At 34.5% G+C, this 17,883-nt stretch overlaps 3 protein-coding genes across 3 annotated transcripts in view; 2 read left to right on the plus strand and 1 right to left on the minus strand.

Annotated features, from left to right (window-relative positions):
• LOC111408627 overlaps window positions 1-6,959 on the plus strand; it is a 12,359-nt gene extending 5,400 nt beyond the window's left edge. The window contains exons 4-6 of the mRNA XM_023038374.1: window positions 5,250-5,607; window positions 5,932-6,220; window positions 6,554-6,959. Of these exons, the coding sequence (XP_022894142.1) occupies window positions 5,250-5,607; window positions 5,932-6,220; window positions 6,554-6,573 (667 nt within the window). The 3' untranslated portion in view covers window positions 6,574-6,959. The remainder of the gene's footprint in view (window positions 1-5,249; window positions 5,608-5,931; window positions 6,221-6,553) is intronic.
• LOC111407967 lies at window positions 936-5,237 on the plus strand (the record flags this gene model as incomplete). The annotated part of the gene is made up of 3 exons (XM_023037703.1): window positions 936-1,798; window positions 1,884-2,483; window positions 4,767-5,237. Coding segments are annotated over exons 1-3 (1,749 nt in total), but the record flags the coding sequence as incomplete, so codon positions are not given.
• A 7,863-nt stretch (window positions 6,960-14,822) lies between the features above and the next one.
• LOC111375537 (probable pectate lyase P59) lies at window positions 14,823-17,257 on the minus strand. Its single transcript, XM_022998373.1, has 4 exons — window positions 16,902-17,257; window positions 15,875-16,547; window positions 15,517-15,762; window positions 14,823-15,077 (listed from the first exon to the last, which is right to left on the minus strand). Exons 1-4 carry the CDS (start codon window positions 17,111-17,113, stop codon window positions 14,850-14,852), a joined length of 1,359 nt encoding a protein of 452 aa, XP_022854141.1. The 5' UTR covers window positions 17,114-17,257; the 3' UTR covers window positions 14,823-14,849.
• Between the last annotated feature and the right edge of the window lie 626 nt (window positions 17,258-17,883).

Here is a 17,883-nt window from a genome sequence, read left to right on the forward strand (position 1 = left end):
TATAATCCCTTCGTCAATATGATCCGATCAATTACGAGATATGAAATTGTGTCAATCTCGATCATCGATCATATCTTTCACTCCACTATTAAGTCAATAGAAATCGAAAACTCCTTTTCGACTTATGAGTACACCTTGGCCAAGGATTTCATCATTGACTTAATTGAATGAAACGCAGATCATAATCTCCTACTATCTAAGAGTGACGAATCCTTTATTGATCAATCACAACCTTCATACGATTCTTGACGTACCCGAACGATGTCGTATTAGCGGCCCTTTTCAGAGCAACATCCAACACCGCCAAAGTATGACTGTCCTCATATAAGGTACCATGACGACCTCAAGTCAAAGGACCAATTTCACTACCGAACGTTAGAGATTAACCACCGACACTCAGATAGTTATCCATGTGGAATCTCTCGACGGGTCTCCAATGTTTTGTTCTATAACAAACATCCACGTGTTCATTTAAGTGTCACCACACTTTAACTTGTGAGATCAGCTACTTACTTCACAAGTAAGAAATGCCACACGTGATGGTCTAACCGTAATAACGATATCCGTATCTCGTTATTACTTACGACCACGGATGATTTAAGATTCAATCAGATGTAATTTGTATCTCACAATCACAACTCCTTGTGATTAATAAATTACAAATATTTGAATCTACGGACTCTATTATTTATTTAATTGTCTATTAATTAAATAATAGATCTGCCATTTAATTACATTAATTATATATAAAAGTATTTATGTCTAAAGTCGATTGGACCTAGGGCATAATACTTACATAACGTTCAAAAAATCAATTATCATAATCACTATCGAACCACCTTTATTTTTTCGCTTCTTCGACATAAAGAGTACTATTTAGCTGTTTGATTTGGTACGATCAACCGTGTTGCTGAACATTCAAGTCAACTCAAAATGCCTCAACTTGCATTTCAATATTCGTCATGAAAAACCAACCCGGTCAATATTTACATCGCCTTTAACCATCTTCGAAACTTCCGAGTCAACTCATCGAAATCGCCCAGAATTTGACTCTTTTATAATCACGGATTCCCACTATAAGAACCAAAAAACAAAACTTGCTTTACGCAACAGATAATTTATGGAGTTTTTCAACAAAGCCAAAGCTGTTCGACTCAAAAGCCATCTCGACAAGTACTTAGTAGCAGACGACGATGAACAAACTGTACGACAGAGCCGCAACAGCGGCGCCTCCAAGAAGGCGCGGTGGACGGTAGAGCTTGTGGAAGGGAATCCCCACGTAATCCGCCTCAAGGGCTGCAATGGGAAGTACCTTACCGCCACCGACGAGGCTTTTCTCCTCGGCGTGACTGGAAAAAAGGTTCTGCAAACAGTTCCGGTGACAATGAAGGATAATTCAGTAGAATGGGAGCCCATTAAGGAAGGGTATAAAGTGAAACTGAGAACTAAAGGAGGCAAATTCTTGAGGGCTAATGGTGCAACGCCGCCGTGGAGAAATTCCATAACTCATGATCTGCCGCACAGAACCGCCACCCAGGATTGGGTTCTGTGGGAGGTGGAGATGGTGGATATATCTGTGTTGGACAACGAGTATATATCGAGCTGCGCCTCTAGTTTTTCATCGGAATATGAATATTCAGCTTCAAACACTCGTTCGCCATCAATTACCCACGAGAGCAGGGAGAATAGCTTGCAATCCACCGCCGCGCCAGAGAGTCGTCGGCCGTCAATCTCCACTTCTCAGAGCCGCTGGCCGTCAATTGCATCAGATAGGTCCTCACAGACAAGTGGAAGACGGGTATATTTCCAAACTCAGTTATATTTGTTACCGATTAAGTCGAGAAAACACAGTATTAATTTTCTTCTACATTTCTTGAATATAGGGTGGAATGGAGTTCTTCAGCAAAGCTAAAGCAGTTAGACTCCAAAGTCATCTCGGCAAGTACCTGGTAGCAGATGAAGACGAAGAAACAGTCCGGCAGAGCCGGAACGGTGCTTCACACAAGGCACGATGGACAGTTGAATTCATCGAAGGAAAAAATACCGTAATCCGCCTTAAGAGCTGCCATGGCAATTACCTCACGGCGGCGGACGAGCCATTTCTTCTCGGCATGACCGGAAAAAAGGTTCTGCAAACTATTCCGGCAACGAAAATGGACGCTTCAATTGAATGGGAGCCTGTAAAAGAAGGGAACTGCGTGAAACTAATGACCAGGGAAGGGAAATTCTTGAGGGCCAATGGAGGGACGCCGCCATGGAGGAATTCAATAACTCATGATATTCCACATAGAACAGCAACTCAAAACTGGGTTTTGTGGGGAGTGGATATTGTGGATATTTGTATATCGGACTCGGATTTGGGGTCGAGTTTCCTATCGCGGACCTCAAGTTTTTCTTCATTGCCGGAGGATTATACGGGTTCGCCGGATACAGGGTCGCCGATTATCCAATCTAGAAGGTCATGTAACGAATCCATGAAACAGGTACTTTCTTCTACACTTACAATATGAAAATAAATTTTTTTAATAGTGAATGTAGAGCTGAAAAGTAATAACGAAATTTGAATCCAAGTACAAAATTATTTTATAAGAAAAACGTATTATTATGAATGAATTAAAGAAAATTTGAAAAGATTATAAAATGGGACTCGAACATGGGCTAAACGGTGTTCAAGATATCGAGCAGTGCGACACATTTTAACCCTTTCCTTCTTGAAAACCAGTTGAGATCTATTATCCATTTTTGCTATCTAATTTTTTGTTTACTCAATTGTAAATTGACACATCATGAAAAATTAAAGTTATCATCGATTTTAATTTTTCATGATGTATCAATTTGTAATTTGATAGATAGAAAATTAGACGGTATAAATGGATGCCGGATCTCAACTCCTTTAAAATATAGCATTTAGCCATCGAATTAAAGCTCCAATAATTTATGTAAGGTACAATAATAGTTGAGTTAGGTGAAAGGAGTTAGAATGAGTAAATAAAGTCAACATGCATGATATAATACAAAAAGATTCCTTTATTTCTAGCGTCATTTGCTATTCTTAAATAAATTATTCATGTCACGAAGTCAATTTCTCGCCACTAGATATTAGCATTTGTTTGATTCTCATTCCCTGTCCATTAAAATGAAAAATATGATCGTTATTCATCATTTTAAGTTGTCATAGTTGACTTTTTATTTCTTGTATGAAACCCGTAAAGCCTATATTTTTTATTTTTATTTTTACATTAACGTGTACCAAACGGGACCTAATAATTTCCACCTATTTAGAGGCGTGAAAAATGCCCCATTATTTAGAAACCGAATAGGGATAAATGTTTACTTAGGAGAGCCGGTATACTCTTTATCGATCAACTCCATATTGAATTTGACACGATTCACTTTAATTCTATAGAACTTCAAATTCGGCGTATTTTTTATGACATGAATGTCAATCGATCAAAGAATCTTGTGTTGACAGCTGCATAAAACATGTTTGATTTTGATTAGAAGTTTCTTTCTTAGATCGCAAGTTAGGACTTACTTTTCTAGAATATTAATTCCTTGATTAGTAGCCATTATTTGAAAATTCTATTTTTTATATACTCATTTTAAACAATACATTCATACAATAAATTATTCTGCATGTAAATTTAAAACTTTTTCTTACTTTATAATCACACATTTTCCACAAAAAATATTATTAGAGTTCGTTTGATTGCAAATATGGAATTGAATTGAATTGAAAACGAATTTCAGGGAATTGAATTGCCTAGAAATTATTTTCCTCAGAATTGTAAATTATTTTGTTTGATTGGGATAATTTTCCATGTAAAAAAGGTTGAAATAAAAGTGTTTTTGATCTCCATTTGGCTTTATTTTACATGAAAATTGTCAATTAAAATAATAGATTTTACTGATATTGGGATAAAAAAAATTTCTATTGTCAAAAAAAAAAAAAAAAACACACAAAAATTTCAAGAAAATAATCTATCTTTTGTTATTCGTTTGATTTTATTTTATATGAAAATTGACATTTAAAGGGAAATATTTTTTTACGATAATTCTTAGAAATTATTTCCATTGCCAACAAAAAAAATTAAAAAAAAAAAGTGCTACAGTAACCGAGAATTCCAATTCTCGCCATTTTGGTGAGAATTGGAATTCAAGGAAAACATGGAATTTAGCTTAGATGCATAAAAGGTGTAATTCGAATTCTAGAGAAAATTTTGTTAATCAAATAACAAAAAATTGGAAAGATGAAATTTGATTTCCATTTTCCATAAAATTGAGGTGCAATCAAACATAGCTTTAAAAACATTATTTTTCAACAATAATGACCATCAATCAATCAGGGGCTAAATTTTGTTAAAGCAAGCAAATAATTGAGGTCTCTGCTAGGGCAATAAATCAAAAGGACACCAATTTGCGTAATCTCCGGCTCATACATTGAAATTTCTAATTACCCTAACCCAAAAAATATAAAATAATGCCTTCAATTTGGCCTAATAGATAACAAAAAAGGAAATAGAAAAAGAAAGAGTGGGACCTAATTAATTTTGTAAGATTTTGTTTATTTTTTCACATTACACTTGTCTCCAAAAGGACCAAATGAAGGTTTGATCAAAGCCAAATCCATCTGCGGATATTTCTGCAAAACCACCCTATAAGAGAAATTATCCCCTTCATCTCTACCAAAATCAAATAAATTATATAGATTGACAAATTTCATAATTTAATCCAATTTCATCGAGTTATTTTTTGCTTATTTTCAGGTCTCCGGCATGGATTTTTTCAAGAAAGCGAAATCCATCCGACTTAAGAGCCATCATGACAAGTATTTAACAGCAGGCGACAACGAAGAATCCACGATCCAAGATCGTGCTGGCTCGTCGAACAATGCTAAATGGACGGTCGAGTTTGTTGAAGGTGTGGACAATATCATACGTTTGAAAAGTTGTTACGGAAAATACCTTTCAGCCTCGGACGAGCAATTTCTTCTAGGTGTGACCGGTAATAAAGTTGTTCAAACTTTTCCACGAAAATTGGATTCATCGGTTGAATGGGAGCCTATACGAGACGGTATGAAAATAAAGCTTAAAACAAGATATGGGGATTATTTACGCGCAAATGGAGGTTTGCCTCCTTGGAGAAACTCGGTAACTCACGATATTCCCCATAGACATCACGACTGGATTTTATGGGACGTCGATGTTGTTGAGATTCGACAAGAATCGCCACAAAAGTTGTTACGGAAAATACCTTTCAGCCTCGGACGAGCAATTTCTTCTAGGTGTGACCGGTAATAAAGTTGTTCAAACTTTTCCACGAAAATTGGATTCATCGGTTGAATGGGAGCCTATACGAGACGGTATGAAAATAAAGCTTAAAACAAGATATGGGGATTATTTACGCGCAAATGGAGGTTTGCCTCCTTGGAGAAACTCGGTAACTCACGATATTCCCCATAGACATCACGACTGGATTTTATGGGACGTCGATGTTGTTGAGATTCGACAAGAATCGCCACCAAAAGTTTCGCGATCTGAATCGTTAGAGGATGATGTAAACTCATCATCCTTTCGTCTAATGTCCCCTACATTCCCAAATGTTCAGGTTTGTTCTCATTTTTGGCATGTTATTACACAGTTTTTGACAAGTTTAGCGTACAATCTTGTTCAATATTGCGTACTAAATGTTAGGGTATCAATCTCACATCTACTAATTACTGAAATATAGACCAATATCTCCTCCAACAAGCAATTCATTCATATGAAAACTCAAAAACGAGCATATGGATTTCTAGATTGGTCTGCTCAAACGAGTGATCATCTTCTGCATGCATGTTAAGGGATAAATCGCACAAATGCACTTCTATTTTAGTGTATGCTATGATTGTGTATAAATTATATTCTCATACGTAGCCGTTTCGATGCACAGCCTGGTGGTTTGTCTGATGACTCACCGAGAAAATCTGAAGGACGGCTTATATATTACAACGTTGCGGATGATTATGGTAACGTTAACGATGTGGTCGAAGGGCCTTCTTTTCAATTCAAAGGGCATGGATTGGAGGAATTGACAGAGAAATTGGCAGAAGAAACAGGGCTTGAAAACATAATTGTTTGTTCGCGTAATCGAGTAAATGGAAAGCTTTATCCGCTTCGGTTGTCTTTGCCTCCCAACAATGCGACTATGCACGTTGTTGTAGTTCCCTCAACATCCCGAGGTTCGTACACTTCGTGCTTCAATAGTACTTGACGATATAATGAACAAAATTGAAGTTTCTTTTTCTTTTATCGAGTGATATCCAATCTTGACTAAGCGAACTTTATTTTGTGTATGAACACCGAACTTTAAGCATATGTTTAATACACTCGACTAGATAGTTCGGTGGAGACAATCTATCTCCTACAGTCGGTGGTACATGCCTATGACATAGGACTTTACATGGTTAAGATTGAGAGAAACTTAGATGTTTGTTAATTGTTCTTGTCAATTTAATACAATGTTTCATATTTTTACAGAAGATCGATAATAATCTCGTTTTCTCCTTTTACAGTGGCCAGTGATTTTATATAGGAGACTTCCACTTCTGCGTAATGTGTTCTTCGTCTCAGATAAAGAAGCAGACTCTCTATCCATAAAGTGCTGTGACTACTACAATTTTTCGATTATTTCCAGGATAAGAATTGAATGTGCTGTCCAATGCTACTTTCCAATGTAAAAGTTTCATGGATGAGGCATTCCTCTATTTTTTATTATTATTAATTTTTTTGGGGTTATCGGGGAGCTTCAATTGCGCTCCAATCAATGATCTTTCAATCTTTTGGAGTTTTTAATTGTGGAAAGCAATGAAATACAGCGGAATAATGATGTATATCGTCCTCGTGTCGTATGGGATGAAATGATAAAATCAATTAAATGTCTGTGGTTACGAGACCTATCTATTAACCATATTCGGTAAACTTTGTTTTGATTTTATCAAACCTTTTACTATTAGGATTTAGGAACCAAAACGTCCAAGGTTACCCTACAAACTACCAAGGTTTGGCTACAATGATTCTCTAACTCTCCGACATTAGAACGAAACTATGCCTATTGATTAAGATTAATCCCTGCTACTACTTCGTCCTTGATAGCATTGAGATGATCCAAGTCTGCTCTCAAAGGTGATAGAGTTGATTGAGTTCTCCCATCTCCCAAGAGATGGAGTCCCTCTTGTTGTTGTATATTCTTCATCTCTTTGTACATAATGCATTTACAGGGATTTTTATAGACGATGAGGTGGCAATACTAAATTGGCTAGTTTGAAATTATTTTTTGTTCAATATCTAATGAAATTGTGCCAACTGACAATCTGTTAAACTGTCTGACAAAAATTTCTGTACATATAGCATGATTGCTTCATCTAATCCAGCTAAAACTTGATTCACAAGACCAGTGTGTGAAATGGTTCTACTAGCAATCTCAAGATTGAAAGTTTCATTGTGTTAAGAGATATTGATCAATACTCATAGTTCTTTTTCCTTGTTTTCTAGAGTTCACTAGTGAGAAAGGTTATCCTGGATCTTCTGTTTTGAATGCCATAACTCTCCTTCACCATAGCCCAAAGTTGGTTGGAGTTGCTAGAACCCATAACTCTCATAGCTATTTTAGGAGTCGTTGAGGATTAAATCCACCCCATCAATTGAGGATTTTGAACAGGGAGGGATTCAGGATTGGATCCAAAATCAAACTATAAAATTTTAAACCGGACTAATACGCGAAAAAGAAAAAAAATTTACACACAAAAAACTATTTTTTTCAAAAAAACAAATGAAAAATGCATTAAAAAAATAAATTTCTTGGGCCTTGGGGGGGGGGGGGGGACTATAGCTCAGCCAAGCCCAGTCCAGTCCCCCCCTATATCCGTCTCTGATTTTGAGTCATTTCAACGCTAACTCCTACATCTCCAGTAGTTTGAGTGCCAATAAATTTTGGAGGATACACCTTTGTATCTAGAATGTGGCCTTCAAGATTGTGTCCATGAATGACAGGCACAATCATATTCTACCACAATAGAAACTTGATTTTGTCAAGCTTGACACTGATACCATTTGAGTTAGGTTGACACCAAATGGTGAGAAATGGTTGCTTTGCTGCATTGGAGGCACCATTTTTGCTTGAAGCTGGTAAGGGTGGAGAATTGGAGTTGGTATTTTATAGTGTATCATTGGCGTTGGTCATTCTCAGCTCTAATACCAAATTTGAATTCTAATAATTTTTTAATGTGATTTTAGTGTCTGTTTCTTGAGCCACAGCTTGATGTATATATAAACTTTACAGACGAGACTAATTAGGAAACATAAAATACATAATTTACAGCTGAAGCAATTTCCTTATATGGTCCATGAGCCTTTGAATCGACCACAAGCAGAATTTTTGGTTTGGGAGAGTTTATTATGGTCGATCATTAATGACATAGTTGTAGCTAGCAAAAATAGCATCATTTGTTAAAAAAATAAAAATAAAAGTAATCACTTTGTGTTATCCGTAGGTTTTTATAAATAAAATAGTAAGAAAACAAAGACAACAAAATTTTTTTAAATAAATAAATCAAGTTTTGATTATAAAAATTCAAAATAAATCGAAAAATTTTAGAAAATAAATTAATATCATAGTTTTCCATGTACATAAATACAGAGATAAAGCAAAAACAAAATACAAAAGATTCGTGCATGATATAAGTGGAGGAAAAAATATTTTTATGCTTGAGTTAACTAAAAATAAATTAACTAATACTAGGATAGTTAATTTGTGCTGAGATTTGTACGATGAAAAGAGAAAAAAGTTTTTGCTTTTCTTTCGGATTCAGAATGGAAAATGAATGAAATGTTTAGGTTCAAAAGATTATATTAAATGTTAAGTATAGTGTTTGTCAAATTACTCGTCAAAAAGTGTAATACTTACTTAAAGTCAACATTAACAAGAAAAAGGCTGCTTCTAAGTCTACACAAATTTAAGGGTGGTTCTTTTCGTGTTTCAGTTTTATAGTTTTGAGCTTTGAATTCATTTTGGGTTTTGTGTTTTGAGTGCCTATTTTGAAATTGTTGAAAATACGTTCTCTTTATCATTTTGAGAAACTGTTTTTCAAAACATTAAATTGAAAAAAACGTTTACTTTGAAATTTTGAGAATATTTTTTTATAATATTTTATTCAAGAAATATAATTATTCAATAAATTTTAATAGTTTAATGTTAATATATATTATTAAATAACATATAAATTTTGAAGTTGGTAAATCTTGAAAAAAAAAATTTGACAGATATAAAAAACACAATCTAAATTAAATTTGACAATACAATTCAATAGATATTATTAGAAGTTTACATGCCATGGCAAAACAAGCAGACACTAAACAAAATATAAAGTACATCCATGAAATCATGTACGATGTCTTGAGTAGTCATTCCACATTTGTGTAGCAATTTGATCCCTGACTTGTCCCATTTGAGCTGTTTGACTAGCATCAAAATGTATTACTCTTGATCTTGACTCAACTCCGATATGTCTTGAAATACCATATTCTTCTCTGAATACTCTACGAACAACTTATCTAAATCGTACTCCTAACGAATTGTTTATTGCGCAACATGCAGTAGGAATTTGTCTTTTCCAACTAAGTGGATAATTGATAATCAACTTCAGAATAGAAAATTTTGCCTTTAAAACTCCAATGCAACATTCAATAATGTTACAGTACGATGAGTGTCTATAGTTGAACAATTATTCCTTTCCACGTAGGCTTCCCCATCCAACATATTCACACAGATGATATCTTTGATCTCGATAAGGGGCAGGAAATCTAGCCATGTTTGGATATCCAGAATCAACAACGTAAAATTGATCTGCAAAATAAAAAAGGCTTACAGAGTGTGATATTGTAAATATATTCGCAATAATTATTTGAAGTATAAGAATATACCTCGTGGCATTGAAAAGTTGTTCGAGCTTCTTGTAACTGCATCAATGAATACTCGAGTACCATTAGTAGTAACTTCCCAACCAGAATACACAAATGTGAATTTTATATCAAAATCACATGTTAACATCACATTTTGTGTTACATTAGTTTTCCTTCATTGAAAAGATATTTGTCTCGATACAGGAGCCCAAGCTGCAATATGTGTTCTATCTATTACGCCTATACAATCCTTAGAGAAATGATATTTGCTCAAAATCCGCTCATGCACAATGTCTTGATTTGTTTAATGGATTATCTCAATGCCAAATGAACAAACAGCCCTTACAACTCATTTAAACCATTTATGTATCATGTTGGTGGAATGCTGAAACCTATCACCAATAACAATGTATCGTGTAGTGTGCCCTATAATCATCAGAAACATAGCAACACCCTCCTCGACGTTCACATTTTTCCCATCTTTTAGCAACCCTTTCTCTTTCAAGATATCACAAAAATTCATGAAAATGCGTTTCTGTATATGAAAATTAGGATAGCACATGTCCGGATATCCATTCAAAATTTCTAGCATGTAGATTTTCCCTGTAAGCAATGATGTTCTACAAGATCTCCTGCTATTGGCATTTTCTTTGTTGGCAAAAAAGCAATTAAGCATCATTAAATCACAAAAAATTGTGTCAAAATCATCCATATATAACAAATCATCGTCAGTCGAATCTTCATCAATGGAATCATTGGCATTCACATTATCATCCACATTTGATTCACTGGCCAAAATAATTAACACAAGTCATATCAACCACCACTCTTTTGAATAAAACAAGCAATTAAGCATTTAGAAACTAGGCAAAAATTAACATTAGTTCCCCAACCAACATTATTATGTTCATAAATGAAAATAGTACAACATCACCACAACATGAAAAAAAGTACTTCAAGCTTTGAAAATAACACAATACTTCAACTTTCAATATCACAAATTAAAACAACAGTAACATCAAAGTAGTTCCAAGATAGGTCATCTCTTTGCTTCTAGCATCTTCATAAATGACACCTTGAAATCGGTAGAGATGGCAATGGGTCGAGTCGAATCGGCTTGACCAGTATCCACATGAGCTCGGCTCGACTTGCCACGTGGTTCATTTTCAACGGATTGCGAGCTCGTCTTTTTTTTTTAAACAGAAAAACAAATGAACACAAATACATTTAAAAAAAAAATTAATGAAGACAATTTTTTTTATTGCTATCATATAGTAATATTTTCTATAAAGTGTTAAATATTTATGTAATGAAGATGGTTTTTTTGAAGTACATATTCAAAAAATACATTTACAAAATAACATTTTTTTCATTTTCTTTTTAAAGTCGATAAAATGTAAACCTTCCTCCTTTATTCGAACTTGGGACCAGTAATATCAATTTTAAATAGGCGGAGTTAAAAATTGTACACGAACAACTTTTTATAATGTGTACAATTTTTTTAAATAATATTAAATATAACGTTAAAAAATAAGAAATTCTGATTAATATAATTAAATAAAATATCACTTACCTGACGACATGCAATTTCGGCATATTAACTCTTTCAAAACATCTTCTTTCAATCGGCTCCTGACATCGGTCAAAACCCTTTTACCTGCATTAAAAGCAGACTCTAAAACAACAGATTTAACCGGATGTGTAAGCAAATATTTCGCAATTGCAAAAATAATTGGCCAACGTCTTTCATACTTTCACCAGAATTCAATTACTTCTTCTGAAATTTTTTTAATTGTTTTGTCTGTTGACATTTTCTGATTGAAATAATCAATTAATTCGATATGCGTCGCATTTTGAGTTGCGGTCGATATTTGATGAGATGCAAATAAAGATGACATGACACTTATAGTTGCATCATATCTATACGTATTAATGCCTAGAAATAAATTCATTATTTTGTCGTAATCTTCTTCAATTTGAGGAGAAGGAATAGGTGCAGAGGGTACCCGACTAACATTCGCACCCATTCAATTTGCATATAATTCATACATTTTATATAATGTTTGCTCTAAATTCCTATAAGTGATAGGTATATTAAACGTTATGACTTTATTGATTTGATCAATTACGTATTTAGTTCCCGATAAATTATATCGAGGGTCCTTACGCATACTAAAGGAAATAACATAGGCAAGTATTCCCAATATTTTCTAAACTTTAATTCCATAGTAATTATAATTTCATTAAAATCAGGGTCATTGTTATATTTATGGAATGTTCTTGCAATTATATAAAAACGTTCAAGCACCATACAACTTGTGGGAACAATAAACACCCGATAAAATCTTTGTGATTTCATAAAAAGATATCGAAAATCTTTTAACTTTCAAAACTAAATGCCGATCAGATTCATTCAACATAGCATCGTCATCGTCATCGCTTATACCATGTCTATTATTATAAAAGTCAGTTCGCAATGCTCACATGATTTTAATAGCGAGTCAGTAGAGTTCCATCTATGGTCTACGTCGCTGACAAATGTTTTAGTAGTCGTTACCCCTATTTATTCACAATAATCTTCAAATGCTTTTTTTTATACTAAGGGAGATCGTGATATATACTAGTGGGTTCCTAATCATTTGAAATTCATCCTTTATATGTTTGAAGCCATCTTACACAATTAAATTCAAAATATATCACACACAATGAATATGAAACAAATACCCATCGAAATTATGTTGCAGTACCTTACACAGTTTATCGACAACTACCTTATTAACACTAGCATTATCGAAACTAAAAGATCAAATTTTAGTACTGAATTATATAAGCAATAATTTTTTTTATGCATGCACCAAACTGGATCTATATAGTGTGCGGTTGTAACTATATAAACTCTTTTATTAACCCCTTCGCATATATCCGAAGTTAAAGATATAACACTCTCATATTATCGCAAAACCATAATTAATTATTATTTTGAATCATTAAAATATTGTATTGTATCGGCACGAAGAGTGTTTCGACTTACTTTAATGTGCCTTGGTTGTAGATATTTTTTCACTTATGAGATAAAGTGTTGGTTGTCGGCAATAGCCAAAGGTAACTCCGTGACAACAACAAATTTCACCATTTCGGTTCAAGTTTTCTCCTTCGAATACACCCATGTGGATAGGGGTGGAGTCGTAGAACCGGTACCTGGACTATCAAATTATAATTGTGTTTAATCGGCTGGAAGAAGTCAACATCTGGCCACACATGCTTTATAGTGGCGGTTGAGATGGGTGTTACTAATTCCTTTTTGTCATGCCAATCTTTGTTGGCAGTATTTACATACTACTTTATATTCTGCGAAGCCATCGACGACTTTTTCTGTTGACATCAACTTAAAGTGATCCCAACATTTTACTTGTTTTTTCCCTTTTCGCTTTTCCCTTGCATCTGAAATGTTTAATTCGGGCTCTTCGTCTCATATTCCGCTTCAAGAACGTCAATATCATCCAAATAAATTGAATTGTTGCTTTCATGACCATGAATGCCAACATCTTCAGGTATGGATACGTCATTTAAATCGGCAAATTCATTTCAAAATTGACTTTGTGGCGTCCTAGACAATTTGCCACATCCTGTATCGAACAAGCCCTCAATAAATGAGCGTGGACCAATTTGTTTGATTGTTTATAATGAAATCCAAATATAACAACTAATAAAAGTATAAATGTAGTGAGAAACGAGAATTGGACGAAATTTCAATAACTATAGTGAGAAATGAGAATTGGATAAATTGAAATTGAAATTGAAATTGAATGAATTGTAAAAATGAATTAATATTGTATAATTGTAGATTATTGACTAAGTAATTGATGCTATTTGCACAAGAGACCTGAGATTTGATAGAAAGACGGTTGAGAATTGAGATGAAAAAATTTGGGGGTTAATGGGGTCATTTATAGAAGTGGGAAAAAAAAAGAGATGTTCAGTGACCGTTAACGGTCACTTTAAAAATATGAGCCATGAGCCACACCCCCGAGCGGCTTGTCATTTGTGCGAGCTGAGTGGGCTCAGCTTGGCTCGGCTCACCAAATGCTTTGGCCCACGAGCCTCGTTTTCGAGAGTCAAGCGGGCGAGCCGACGAGCCGCTCGGCCCAATTGCCATCTCTAGAATTCGCGATCCTTAAAAGCTTTTATTACTTTCATATAAACCTTACTGAACACCATACATTTACGACACCATATAAAAATTCGTGAGCCATCCAAAATGTTATTATCTTGTACTCATTTTGATATTGAGGATTTTCTCATCCTCTGCTCATGATTTTTTTTTGTCTAAAGTTTTCATGTAAATACGAGTTCTTGTTCCTATTTTTCTATTGCATATTCTCACTTTTTCGTAACACAGTTGATATAAGTTATTTCATGAGTTGTAAAATTGAATTAAGTCAACCATCATAACAGCTAAGATATGTAGATTTCCTTATATTCTTTTTTTGCATGAAAAAATGTAAGAAATAATTATATATTACGAGAGAACAAAAATTCCAACAATGAAATAGGTAAAATATATTCGAATTTTCCAATTATACCAAATAAGTACACTATTAGATAAAATAAAACAGAATAGAATAGCAATGCTTTATTTTTCATATTTCATTCTCTTCGTCTGTGCTAATTTCGTTCTTAGTTCTTTGGAAAAATAATTAAATATTTTTAAATTACATAGTAACTTCCTTTTCTTCTCTTTTCACCAGCCAAAAACATCAAAATAATGCAATTTTGACTAAATTTTATTCACCAAAAAAAAAAAAAAAAAAAAAGCTTTAATCTGAGAATCATCCTCTATGTTGTGGCATAAGTGGTTGGGTCTCCAATTTCTGAAAAATTTTTTTTATAAAAAAAAAAAAAAAAAAAAAACTAACATGGTTTTCCAACCATGCATTTGAGTGCCCCTGCAAATTTTGTGAGCTCGTAGACCTGTGTAGCCGGGCCAGCGGGTAGGGCATCAGAAATTTCCGGGTGTTTCTTAGACCAATTCGGGTCTCCAGATTGAACAAAAAATGCTCCTCTTAAGAAAAGATCTCCTTCTGATCTCCATGTCCATTGCTTCCATTCTGATTCTTCAGCATAGTCCCTCTTTGTCACCTGTATTAACACCACAAACATACGCGTCGAATAAACGCACACGAGAGATACTCAAGACTTGGTTTATGGAATCGGTTTTAAATGTGAGTTTTATCTAATGTGGTTGCTAGAATTAGTGTTAGAAACAGTAAAGAAATCTATGAGGTGTAAGACGGACATGTGCTCTTTCAAAATAGATAATGCAGAGACTGAGTCCTTACAAAAAAAGAGCACATTGTTTTGTTAATTATAATTCACGGTCACATAGAAGTAGGGCTCTATCAAGTCAACTAATTGGGTTCATGTTCGTTATTAGAGGAAAAGTGGATTAACGACGTAATTGTATTCTAAGATAACCCTTCATTATGAGCAATTTTATTGGTGAATTTATCCTATGTAGTTGTTACAACATGCATGATTGTTCATCCCGAGATTGATATTGAGTGTGATTCTTAAATACCTCTTTTGCAAAGATATTTTGAGGAGGTGCGATGTATCGATTGCCCTGGCTAATAATGATAGGATGTTGGCTGCCACCAATTGCATACATATTCCAGTGAGTGTAATCGTTGTTGACTACATGGATGTAACCATATCGACATCTTGGCATTCTTTGTATCAATCTCTTGCCGAAATGATTAAAAGCAACCGTTATTTGCATCTTCTCATCCTGCGTGTAACTATCACTTGCACCAAAAAGCATCACCTATAAAGTATGAGATGTAAGTACGTCTAGAGGTGTAAATCGAGTGGTGTCAGGCATATTGCTTTTGTTTTTCGAGCGTTAGCTAGTAGAGGTAGGCCGAGTGTTTGCATACCTCATTATGATCAGTGAAGTGACCGTTGGAGATAGTGATCCCAGTGGATGCTTGAACTATATCAATGAGACCGTCAAAGCAATTTCTCATCGAAACATGATCAATCCAAAGATTTTGAGCCCCGAATATTGAAATGCCATCACCATCACTCTTGGTTCGGTATCCATAATGTTCGACGGAATCCCTAATAAGGCCTCCGCTGCCCGGAACAATGTCGTGAATGTGAAGTCCATGAATTATCACATTCTTCACAAATTGAATAGTAATGCCCGCCCCATGAGCAATATGAACTGTCACACCGCGACCGTCGATCGTTTTATCGCTTTCCATTATTAGTTCTTGGTTCAGCCTTATGACCATACTACGTTCAAATATGATCCACAATGGCTCCTTTTGGATGACGGCATGGCGTAGGGTTCCAGGTTTAGGATTCACCATTTCATCGTCGGATGAATCAGTGACCACGTAGAACTTCCCATCTTTTCCACCCTTGGTCTTGTACCCGAATCCGAGTGCACAATCAGCTAGCCTTTTTCGATTATCGACCCAGTTGGGTTGGCATCTCCAGCATCTGTCAATTGGGTTTGTCGCCATGCATTCACCATTATTGGCCTTCTTTAACTGTCGTCTTGTGCTATTCAATCCATCTTCTGCATTTAATTCCTTTAAACTCCTGAAACCATCACAAATTATGGGCCAATCGTGCTTTGTGCTCGAAAGATCGGCCCATTTTTCATTTTTCATTTTCGAAAACATGGAAAATTCGTTTGGTCCGTTGTTTTCGAAAACGAGTTAAAATTTATAACTGAAAACGCAAAACGACTTTTTATCGTTTTCAATTATAAATGTCGAAAACGCGAAAAACGCGGAAAATGGGCCCTTTTCGGGGAAAACTAAAAATCATTTTGAAAATGAAAATGGAAAATGCAAACGCAAACCAATTATTACCTAATCAGTTCTATGTCAAAATGAATAATTTTATTCTTCTCTAAGCTTTTAAATGAGATTGTTGGACAATTTACAATACCTGTGGATATTTTCATTGATGTGCATGACTATCTTTTCTGGATTTGGCTCATAGGACTCGAGTGTCCGGTTCCATGCTTCTGCACCTCTTTTCTCCCATACCTCATCCAAATGCATGTCACTTTGAGCAATAACGAAACTGGAAAAACTTGCAACAAAAAATGCAAAAAACAAGACGAAAATCGTCGAATTATACTTAATTAATTCCACCATCTTTCGTTTTTCTTTATAAATTTTCTCGCTTCTTAATATTATTATGCTACTGTCTGGGCCGAACCCCTCGACTCTTTGGGTTCAGACCCTTTATTCCAACAGACAAGACCGAACCGGTTAGTATGAAAGGTGTTTTCAAGAAGAAGAACGAATAACATTGAAATTATCTTTGTGCTGTTTAAAACTTGCTTAAATGCTTGATTAATTCCTAAAAAAGACATCCTTAAAATTTCCGATTAGTAGGGACAACCACTTTTTTCTAATGGTTGGTAGATTGTCAATTTAAGTGCACACATTATTTTGATAACTGTCAAAAGTTATGTGGTGTGTGAAATTCTTTTCCTACACAAATTTATCGTAAAACAAGAGCAAGTTTGGGATATGGGTTTTGAAATATCGAATTTAATGGGTTTTGAAGTATTGAATAGGCCTCGTTTGGTAGTCTTTTTTTCAAAATGTATTTTTCTCTCTCTTCTTTTCAACCATACATTCTTTATTAAAATAATATTACACGTAAATCAAAAACTTTTTCTTATTTCTCAACCACACATTTCACATCAATTTACTATTCTAAAATGTATTTTTACATAAAAATGCCTATCAAACAAGTCAAATCTTATTTTAAATAATTTTGGTCGACAACATTAATATTTTCCGTTACTTTGTAAGGTTTAGTGTGACATTTACTAAAAGATTCATGTTGTATTAATTGATAACGAAGAATTAAGAACAACTATTTAATTGAAAGATATTGATAAAGAAGATCATTG

This window comes from Olea europaea, chromosome 2 (assembly GCF_002742605.1).
Source record: "Olea europaea var. sylvestris chromosome 2, O_europaea_v1, whole genome shotgun sequence".
Taxonomy (NCBI): domain Eukaryota; kingdom Viridiplantae; phylum Streptophyta; class Magnoliopsida; order Lamiales; family Oleaceae; genus Olea; species Olea europaea.

Excerpts from the sequence above, each read along its gene's own strand:
- LOC111375537 (XM_022998373.1), bottom strand. The coding sequence starts at position 17,113 with ATGGTGGAATTAATTAAGTATAATTCGACGATTTTCGTCTTGTTTTTT. Across the intron at positions 15,763-15,874 it reads ACTTCACTGATCATAATGAG|GTGATGCTTTTTGGTGCAAG; the intron begins GTATGCAAACAC and ends CATACTTTATAG. Across the intron at positions 15,078-15,516 it reads AAAATATCTTTGCAAAAGAG|GTGACAAAGAGGGACTATGC; the intron begins GTATTTAAGAAT and ends GTGTTAATACAG.